Below are 11,215 nucleotides of genomic sequence, written 5' to 3'. Positions count from 1 at the left end.
AAACACACATAATTAGGTACAAAAGCTATTTATAGTCATAAAATTTTAGGTAACAATCATAAATACGATAATTAATATTAAACATAATCAATAAACTTAATTATCCTACTACAGGAGTACATTTGCCGTTAATACTTCTTTTGCAGCCTGGCGGGCATGGTATGACTACTATTGCGCTGGTCTCTTCCCCAAACCTGGACTCTAAGTTGAGCCTCTCGCAGGCAACAGCTAGGTTGGTGGCGTTGACGGCGAGCGCGGCCGGGATGGGCCACATGTGTCTGCAGGGCGCGATGGTGGCCAGCTGCTCACACCTTCCATTGTACAGCACATAAGTATCAACGGAGCAGGGGTTCTTCTCACACACAGGGATGGCGGACTCAGGTTTCAGCACGAGGTACTCTCCATCCTGGCACGGGCCTTTTCTATAAGCTGGCCAGCAAGCGTCCGATTTGGGGTGATATAAAAATGCTGAAACGAAAAATATGATTTGGTTAGTATTTTCTTTGGGTTTCAATTTCCTGATGGGTAGGCGTAGCAGGCTGGGCGATTGGCTACTGTGCAATATTGTGTGTTATGTTTGATTCCTATGTTATAACAAACAGTGCTACTGGATTTCCTTCATCCTCATGAATGTGGAACCTTTAGTTGCGTATTGGGTTCTGGGAGCAAATCGCAGTCACTTTTTGTGAAATAATCACAGTCAGCCAAATCTATTTAAGACCTCAAAAATAATTGGGAAAGGATCAGTAGACAGACAGCAAAATCGGGCAAATAAAAAATAAATAATTATAGATTTTGCTTTGAAACCGTACCTGGTCTGCAATCGCAAATCCAGTCATCTTTCTGGTCCCCTGGGTAGTACAACTCGCTGTCAGGACACATCGAGGGGATGTACACAGGCTGCCGGTGCTGGAAACGAAAAACATAAACTTTTTAATCATTTTATAATTATTATTACTAGGTTTCATCACAGACAGGCGTCGCAAGTCGCTACTTGCGACGCCTGTAGTAAGAAAATAGAGCCTAACTTAAAAGTTACAATAATAAGACGAACAATACTTATGGTGAAACCCAAATTTAAATCCATGCATTAGTTTTTACAGACAGACAGGCAAAGGTTAGATTTACTTCAATATCAGGGGGCCTACTCTAATTCAACGAAAAACGAAGTTTCGTCCGAAACTTCGCAGATTGCATACTACAATTCTATTTATTGCGAACTTTTGTGAACAAAAATGTACGAATGAAATGAAGATAAATAAATAGGTTTTGATATGAAATTAAAAATAAAACGTTATTTCAAGTAATTATATTAGTAAATCAATAAAACCTACGGCCGAAGATTAAACGAAACTTCGGATTCGAGAACCGGAGTAGGCCCCCAGGAACAACGCTAAAGTCTGTCACAAAAAAACTTCATGCACATAAAACGAAGGCAACGGTGGACTTACTACCATGGGCATGTACTAGTCTACCTGCAGGAGAAGCATTTAGTAGAAGCCAAGCGAGGGTTAAGTGTCACAATTCCTGTGATTCTTCAACACCGACCCTTTGCTAAAGGTCTTCAGTTTCGTCAGGAGATTAGGATGATTAATTGGATATGATTCGTCGTTGATGTGAATGAGGTGTTGGTGATTATTTTGATAATAGCTTCAAGCTCGCAATTCCTACAATGGAACGCCAGAAATAATAAGTAAGTAATTAGTATCTATATCGCCAATTAGTTATACATTAAAAGAGACTATGACCTCTAAGTTTGTTTCGGCATTTCTTCTCAGAATAGTCCGATAGGAAATGCCGGCCTCATCTAGTTATTTAAGAGATATTTTTTTTTTTTATAATATAAAACGTTGCCCCACACTAGGATTTTCTCCTGTGTCGTGGGTGCGTTTACAAACATACAAGTTCACATACACATGACAACCAGACCCGAAACAACAATTTGTGGATCACACAAAGAGTTGCTCCGTGCGGGAATCGAACCCGCTACCCGTAGCGCGGAGATTGACGTATAAAAGAGTTACATTGTAACCTATTTGCAAAAATAAATATCATTTATAGTGGGACCAATAGCCACATTGAACTACTGCATTCTATGCAAATCAAAACCTGGATGACTGACGAAGCCAATAAAAATAAATGATTTAAACTTGTTCATCAAACTAATGTTCTGGGGAAAACCACAACTTAATGGAGATTCGTTTTGATTAAAACGTGAAGATATATGATTTAGCTAAATTGCTTTTTGTATGTTTGTTTTTTTTTTGCATCGTCACGCCTTTTATCCTCGAAGGGACAGCCGATGCCATAATGTACAATGTCAACCCACTTTTCACCGATTGTTTTAAATAAGTCCCATGTAAGGGGGGGGTGAACCTATTTATTGTATGTATGTTATGGATTGTATTTATACTGATAAACTTAATAACCGATTTCAACAAAATCTCTGGGATATATTTTTGATAGGTAATTTTATTATTGTCCTTACAAATACCACAGAAACTCCGTAGTTCCTGTCAAAACCGAGATCGAGCCAGTGATCAAGATTGGTTACTAAGGTCAGCCGTTAGTAGGTAACGTATCATATTTTAATTTCATTTATAGGATTATATCATGATATTGTGACTAATGTATACTACTGTAGTACTAGTTCTATTTGTAACCTATGGAGTTTCTTGCTCGTTTTTCTACACTTTGGAACGAGCAAATAGCTTCACTAGAGGACTAACCGACATACAGTATTTTTTTATAATATTTGCTTCGACATTCAAAAGTGCCTTCCCGGTCTATTTGAAGTAAATAATTTTGACTTTTGACTTTGTAATGTAGTGAATATTTCTAAATAGAACTGCATCTCAATGCGGGCATCCAATACCCAAGCGCCATGTTTTGCTCGTGAGATGAATCAGTTGGCCTCAATCTGCGCATACGTTATCTTACTCAGAACCCGGCCTTCCCCTACAGATAAACATGCTACCAATGTACCTACTTTCATAAAGACCCATTAAGGAAAAAGACAAAATATATATGTATTTGTAAGCAAAACACGAGATTTTGTTTATATCTGATGGATGATATTGTGTAATTTCTTCGTGAACTGTGACGTTGGACCTTATTTTATTATCATTTTAACGACTTCTACAAACAGGGGATTGTTTATATTTTCTTAACTTTAAAAAGTAACGTCACGCCTTTTATCCCCGAAGGGATAGGCAGTAATGGTCATTACGATACGTAATGCGGCCATACAATGTACACCTACTTTTCACCATTTTAAGTCCCATGTAATAGGAGGTGAGCCTATTGTCTTAATTTTCGAAAAACCGAACAATACTTTGCCCGACCCGGGAATCGAACCCGAGACCCCTTGTTCGACAGTCGCACTTGCGACCACTCAACCAACGAGGCAGTTCTTAACTTTAACTTAAAGAGATCAATTTTTTTATGATATAGGTGCCGAACTGCGCCGTCCATGGACACACACAACACCAGAGGAGTTATATTTAAAAAGGAGTACACTCGTTGCTTGAGTGTTTGACTAAATAAGAGTAGCAGGAGGAAACGCTATCATTACCTACCTATTTATTTTTGTTTATCAAACAGGAGACAAGCAAACACAATGATAACTTTCATAATTAGTAAGTAAATTATAAATTAACTAATGGTCACCTAAACAGGGACTTCATAAATATCCTTAATTACTCAGATAACATATACATACTTATCTATTGTAGATAGGTAAGTACCTGTGTATACTCGCGTTATCGTAATGAGAGAAAGTAGTTCGAGCACTGGAATGATAAATTAACTTTCTTGACCATTATGACAAGAAGAATGTCGTTATAAAACATTTTAAAGTCGCATGTAAGTTGATGGGTAAGTATCACAATAATTACCTTAGTATTTTACAATGACATGGCCACCAAGGAGTGTCGGGTTCAATTCCCGGGTGGGGCAAAGCATTATTGGGCTTATTTCGGATTTTTGAAAATTTCTCAGTAGTAGCACAGAGTCTAGAATTGTGCCCAGTATACCAATGGCAATAAACTCACCCCCTATTACATTGGATGAATTATATAACACAAATGGTGAAAAAAGTTGGTGTACATTGTATCTATAGGCATTACGTGCCGTAATGTGCACCGCTGCTTATCCCTTCGGCGATAAAAGGCGTGTGGTTGCATATTATATTTTACAATCATGAACATAATACCTAAAGACTACCCAATGCATAATTTTCCTAAAGCTACGTGATTTAGCATTTGTTTTTTTGTATACATTCGTTATGCTATTTTGCCACAAATAATGAAGATGATCGCTACAAAAAATTCATGACTAGGAATTATACCTAGATCCTATCGTCATATATACAGGGTGTCCCTGAAATCGACGTCCAACGGACACTAGATGATCAGCAAGGTTCCAACTGTTATTAGAAAAATATAAAAAAAATTCTAAGTCCTACAGTTTTTAAATTACAGTGACTTATGTGTTATCCACGAAAAAGTACACCCTGTGCCAGTCTTTTGACTCTTGTTGCTACAAATCTTTATTTTTTCGTCTGCAGTCTTCCTTACATTATCCTGAGTAGTGCTCCAGTAATATGGGATCATAAATTCTTAGCCAACTTCTTTAGATTGGAAAACATTGTTAGTTTTAGAGGAACCAAAGACTCTGAATAAAATTTACACCTTACTTTAAGTGAATGTACTGAATAAATTATGTATGGCGCTAAAAGTGGCAAATTTCGCCAAAGTTGGCGCATTTAATAAGGATTATAAAATGGTATAGTACTTTGCAAATTATTTCTTAAATTCGACACAAAAAAAGATTTTTCAACGAAACTCCGTTTCGATGAATTTATTTGAACTTACTAAAAATTCTTCTAGTGTACTCAAATCATACGTTATAACCTCGTATGCACTAGACAACACTTTTCACATAATTTGTTATCATCATGTTGAAAATCAGCGAGGATCTCTTGTCAAACAACATTGTCTGTCTACTCATGATTTCGCTTGCAGCTTTCGTCGGCAATATTACTAGACTTACTAGAGGAACTGATGTTGTGTATCATGTTTCATTAAATAATATTGAATGATTGCAATATGATGTTCATAGTGCATCAAACACATTATTAAATGTGTAGTAAAATCAAAAGGAACGGACGCGACAGATTCATGTACACATCATATCGACGCGGTAGTGGTATGGTGTACATGAGCCGTTACGAACAATTACTCGTTATATCCACATCAAAAAAAAAAGAAATAGTGAATCCTCCGATTAAGTTACGTGTTCATGCCTTGTGATCAAATGCGGGATGAAGCATCAAATATTCTTTAGTTTATCGAGAAAGAGTTATTTGCATCGTTACAAGGAATTGCAGGTAAAGCAAAAAATAATTTAAAAAATAAATAATCAACACGGCGCAAAATAGCCAGTGCTCAGCTAAAATGCCAAAGCCCGAGTACGATGGCTCGAGATGCACAACATCAGTTCGTCTAGTGATAATATTGCCGACGAATGCTGCAAGCGAAATTACGGGTAAACAGACAATGTTGTTTGACAAGAGATCCTCGCTGATTTTCAACATGATGATAACAAATAGCGTGCAAAGTGCTGTCTAGTGCATACGAGGTTATAACGTATGATTTGAGTACACTAGAAGAATTTTTAGTGAGTTCAAATAAATTCATCGAAACGGAGTTTCGTTGAAAAATCTTTTTTTGTGTCGAAATTAAGAAATAATTTGCAAAGTACTATACCATTTTATAATCCTTATGAAATGCGCCAACTTTGGCAAAATTTGCCACTATTAGCGCCATACATAATTTATTCAGTACAGTCACTTAAAGTAAGGTGAAAATTTTATTCAGAGTATTTGGTTACTCTAAAACTAACAATGTTTTCTAATCTAAAGCAGTTGGCTAAGAATTTATGATTCCATATTACTGGAGCACTATTCAGGACAATGTAAGGAACACTGCAGATGAAAAAATAAAGATTTGTAGCAACAAGAGTCAAAAAACTGGCACAGGGTGTACTTTTTCGTGGATAACACATAAGTCACTGTAATTTAAAAACTGTAGGACTTAGAATTTTTTTATATTTTTCTGATAACAATTGGAACCTTGCTGATCATCTAGTGCCCGTTGGACGTCGACTTCAGGGACACCCTGTATAATAAAAAGAAAACGATTTCCTTAAATGCACAAAGTTTCAACTTTAATCCTCCAATCGAAGAATGACAATTAAATCAATTACATAAGTAAAGTTAGGTACCTAAATAATATCACTAAGCACTCGAGTTTTATACTCTTTGGAAATTTATAATTATTTTATTCTTTAAAGAAATAGACAGAAGTTATTTTTGGAAGATTGATTGTGAACAAATGAGGGTAAGCATATTTAACTACAAAGAAATTACAGTTTATGCAAGCGAAACGTATTAATCCGTATCATTAGTTATTATAATTAATTATATTGGACATTAAATGTAACTAATGCGTTAATTCTTTTAAGTAGTAAGGTTAAGGCAGTTAGGTTTAATAATCGGAGTATAATTTTATTAAGGTAATATAATTCATAACACTACCCGTACTAACTTCATAATACTTCACTATAATAATACCATGATCTAAGCAATTCAAAGCATTTATTTCCATTATTATATTATTTTATATTATCTTTAATTAGACACTGTTAAAACGAATCTAATAATTTACCGACTTTCCTCTTCTTGTAATGAAAAATAAATAGTTATCTTTAAAAAAATGTTAACTATTTTTAAAGTAGTAAGTAAATAAGAAAACGTGATTATTAAGATCAGAGACCCATGACCTCAGAGTGGTCGCGAGTGGAAGGTCACACGATATTTACTTTGATTCAGAGTTTACGCGTCCGACATATCATGTTCATACTATTACAATCATTTTAAAATATTTAACTAAGATACATTTTTATATTTATACATATAATAATTAGCCTCAAAATCCTCCCAGAATAGCCGTTATACATAAACTCTCATTACGTGGGAACTAAGTACCTAGATACCCACGATACAATAAAATACATTCGCTTTATCTAAACTTCAAACACAATCATTTAAAATTCGCGTTGTTTGTGCTTGTTTTTTGTTACAAAATCGTACGGGGAAGCAAAAAATCTAACTAACTTCGTAATAATTGTTCGACGATTATTTGAGAAACATGTTTTAACATAAGGAAAATTGTGTTCCTATTTTATAGGTACCCACTGCACATTACTCGTTTAAAAACTTATAGATTTTATTAACAGTAGAAGATAGATACTTACGTCTTTGTTAACAGAGTTCTGATCCTCTTCCACCTCAGGAAAACCTATAGCATCTTGAGTTTGAAGTTGCTTAGCCATCGCCACACTTATCAAAATAATGGCAACAATTACACTATTTAGGGAACACATTTTGTAATTATTTATTAATATTCTACAGAAACGAATCACTTTGACACTGATTTAACTGAGCAAGAGAATGCTGTTGACTAGACGGAGTTTAATTTAAATTTAAGATACGAGCTGATATACACAGTGACACGGTCCAAGAGCGACTAGGCACCTTTGAGACAATGTCCGAAGCTATATACAAATTAACGAACGTCATGCATGCGTACAAATTAAAACGGGTTTGTCGGTGATAAAAAATATTATGTGAGACGGAACGTAAATTCCAAGGAACGGATCTTCGGATATGACAAGAAATAAAAGTACGGAAACAGGGCTTTAGTTCGTCATGTAATTTTGTCAAGTGCTGAGTTAAGTTGAATGAACTTATCAACATGCGTGTTATATTATGCATTTTTATAAATCGTGATTGCGAGGCTGGTTTATTTATTGCCTGAATGTTTAATTGAGACGTGCATTTGGTTATATATTTAAGTAGTTTCTGACTTGAAAATATTTGCCTAATTTTGTCCCCTATTGTCTTTCTAAACCACAAATACCTACGTACAGTGTGCTATGACTACAAACAATAAAAAAATGCGAATCTAACGGGACTGTGTGAGCAGTTGCATAACATCACATCCGTTGTTTTTGTTCAACTAATGTATTATGTTAAACTTAATTTTCGAAGGTACCCCATCAAGAAACTATTTCTTGAAAACGTAGACGGTAGAACTTTATTAAAGTGAACTCTTCCTACTTGACAGTCTCAATAGGGATGATGACGGGGTAGGTATGAAAATTACAAATCTATTTTGTCCGTCAATTAGGTAACGAAAAAAATATTAGACACGTATTTTTTTATTTTGCCGTATAAGAAAACAGTACTCAGAAAAAATGAATCAATGGTTAGGAGTGGGAGAAAATACGTCACTTCTACGTATAGGTAAAACATATCTAAAACTGACGTCACGCGATATTACAAATCAATATATCTTCGAAAGTATTTGTTTCCATACTTGTAAATAAAAAATACGAGTCTAATATTTTAAAATAATCTACAAAATGGACATTACCTACAATAAAAATTACTCATCTACCTATTACGACCATTTGCCCTACGTACGAGCATACGGATTTCTGGCTAATTTATGCAAAATAACCAAATATTAGCTAGAGGTAGCGCAAAAAATAATGACGTCACACTTTACGTGTTATCTTGTACAAAAATTAAACAATCCGACAAAGCATTTAATCTTGTTCAAAACGTCTTACTCGTTAAACCGCATTTCTTACATTTTGCGGTTTTGGCATTCAACCTAGACGATTGTTTTGTTACTAAGCTTAACCGATAAATAAATAAATGCAACCGATTGATGATAGCTGACGTAATAAGTAACTAAAACCAATATAACGTACGTAGGGATTTTTTTAATCAAGACCCCTCACTATCTGATTTATATTTACAAACATACACATTCACGTATTCGGAAAAACAATTTGTAGATAAAGAAGTTCCCTGCAAGAATGCCAAATAATTGGGCACATCGTAAGATAAAGCAGAAAGTACGTAGTGTAAGTTCCTTGTAGAGCATATGGGAGTACTGAGATGGTACTTCCCAAAATTCTTGCAAACAAAATAAATATTATTTGTGAGCGCACGAAGTCGCGAGTAAACGCTAGTTCCGTCTATAAGCTTGCGGTTTTATGTTAATTCATAATTTTAAATTGAGCTTAGCATTTTGCCAATACAATAAAATACAATTCATAATAGGTTTTAATCAGGAACTCCATTAGGTATAGATTAATATTATGATTTGAACAACATCTATACATATAATAAAATCGTAAGACAATCAAAACTGTACATTGATTTTTTTTTTAAAGAATAATGTCGAGGCCAAAAATATAGTTTTTAGAATTGTTATCCGTTTTTCTGTTATAAATGTAGATAAAATACTGGTTTTCTACAACATTTATTTATTGATCACAAGTGCAACAACGTGGCAATCGATAGGTCAAATAATTTGATTACCGGATCAAGCAAGATATTGGTATTTTTGATTGAGCAAACTGCTTTAGCTAAATATCACCATTGAAAGCAGTTACCTGCCGCTGTTTACTTATAATTTAGCAATAGATTCCTGTCCTAATAAATTACTCGCGTAGAACTTGCGTGGCTACGCCGTAGACGTTGCGTAGCAAGTGCGTAGACCCTGCGTAAACCTTCTGCAGCTCTTTCTGAGACCTGACAATACGTAGTTTTACAGGGAATCGGGGATTACCATAATACGGGAATACATAAAATAAGTTATTAGTATTAGTTATCGATTTAAACGTATTATACTTGAACTGGTCATAGGGACTTCCCTAATTATTTCAATGTTCATGCGAGATTTCACTTCAAGTGGGCATGTTTTTACTCGACTGGACACTGGACAAAACAAACTTACGTAAGCCCAGCATATTGGTTACATAACATCACGCTTGTTTTTTCCTAAACATGTAGGCAGACGTTATCGCTTTGGTCATCTTGCCAAATATTTCGTTACATGTCGGTACTTATGTAAGCTTTTCTATCAGTGCTATGACCTCATGACCTTGAGAGGGTAGCTAGGGGTGGTCGGATACGGAAGGCAAGGCCCATGGGATCATATGTTGTAGCGTGTGAAGAGAAGGGGATTTAACCTCGAGCTGATGAAGATCTGCACTTGTATTAACTCAATAGTGAATAGCAGTCTGTAGGTATTCTGAAAAGCCATAAGCAGAGGCAAAGCCATAATTTAGGCTAGTCATTTAACCATGTCACTATTACCTATTTCTTTATAGTATAGTCTAGTGGCATATGTATACAAATGTATTTTGAATATAAGAATTATCAGGAATTGAGCTAAGAATAAGTACCTAGCCGCTGCGGTTATTACCACTGCACCAATCGTAATTATATTGTATTAATAAAGCATACTGTATAATTGATACCTACCCTTACGTCTAATAAGCTGGGGTGCCTACAAAAAGTATATTTAATGTTTGTCTACAAAATTCCATGGTTACGACTACCCTACAGTTCGTCATCAAACTTCTCAAACGTCTATAATTGGATTCATTATTATAAATGTTAATAATAATATAAGCACGACACTATTGTCGCGCGTAAATAAAGCTTTCTCATGTCAATAGATAACAAATTCTTGTGGTCAAGGCACACCTATACGAATGAATGCTCTTCCTCTCTCTTACGAATTTTATAATTTGCTGTGCCCATCATGGTCCATAATTGTGACTAAATACTGTATTTTCCAACACCTGTGTACATTATGGATGCAATAAATATTTGAATACTTGAATCAAGGTTAACCCTTATTTTGGCAAGGATAATAAATTATCAATTAACTCCCCCCGCCCAGTAAGTACAGTTAGTTCCTGCAATAAAGCTTACACACTCACACTAAGAAACACAACGCAAGCGTTGTTTCACGTCGGATTTTTGTGAGGCCGTAGTATCATTCCGGTCGAAACGGCCCATTTGTACCAAAGCATGACTGTCCCACACTTATTGTTTCGTTGCTCTAGCCTACCATTGTTCACCGTGCAATACCTGGGACATCATGAACGCGTTGCCGACGATGTAATATTGTTTTATTACTCCACCATTTTCACGAATCCTTACTTAAAAAAATTGATAATAAAATAGATTACGGTAGGAATTTTTTTTTTTTTTTTTTTTTAGGGTGGAAAATCATCCAATGACTTCTCCCGCCTTGAGCGAGGCGAGAGGGAGTGTCAGACTCTT

The 11,215-nt window shown here is 35.3% G+C and overlaps 1 protein-coding gene across 2 annotated transcripts; it reads right to left on the bottom strand.

The window, feature by feature from the left end:
- Positions 1-12: 12 nt before the first annotated feature.
- Positions 13-7,623, bottom strand: LOC118275799 (uncharacterized). 2 transcript variants are annotated; one of them, XM_035593874.2, is made up of 4 exons: positions 7,318-7,623; positions 1,476-1,667; positions 813-909; positions 13-468 (listed from the first exon to the last, which is right to left on the bottom strand). In XM_035593874.2, the coding sequence occupies exons 2-4, from the start codon at positions 1,488-1,490 to the stop codon at positions 101-103; spliced, it is 480 nt and encodes a 159-aa protein (XP_035449767.2). In that variant the 5' UTR covers positions 1,491-1,667; positions 7,318-7,623; the 3' UTR covers positions 13-100. The 2 variants fall into 2 exon arrangements, with proteins under 2 accessions (XP_035449767.2, XP_035449766.2); XM_035593873.2 differs by lacking the exon at positions 1,476-1,667 and having other exon boundaries at positions 7,318-7,615.
- Between the last annotated feature and the right edge of the window lie 3,592 nt (positions 7,624-11,215).

This window comes from Spodoptera frugiperda, chromosome 8 (genome assembly GCF_023101765.2).
Source record: "Spodoptera frugiperda isolate SF20-4 chromosome 8, AGI-APGP_CSIRO_Sfru_2.0, whole genome shotgun sequence".
In the NCBI taxonomy this organism is placed as follows: domain Eukaryota; kingdom Metazoa; phylum Arthropoda; class Insecta; order Lepidoptera; family Noctuidae; genus Spodoptera; species Spodoptera frugiperda.
The sequence above is the reverse complement of the archived record's forward strand: the minus strand, read 5'-3'. Positions and strand labels throughout refer to the sequence as shown.

Coding starts and splice junctions, on each gene's coding strand:
- LOC118275799 (XM_035593873.2), bottom strand. CDS start 7,446: ATGTGTTCCCTAAATAGTGTAATTGTTGCCATTATTTTGATAAGTGTG. Junction 910..7,317: donor AGAACTCTGTTAACAAAGAC/GTAAGTATCTAT, acceptor TTTCGTTTCCAG/CACCGGCAGCCTGTGTACAT. Junction 469..812: donor GATTTGCGATTGCAGACCAG/GTACGGTTTCAA, acceptor TTTTCGTTTCAG/CATTTTTATATCACCCCAAA.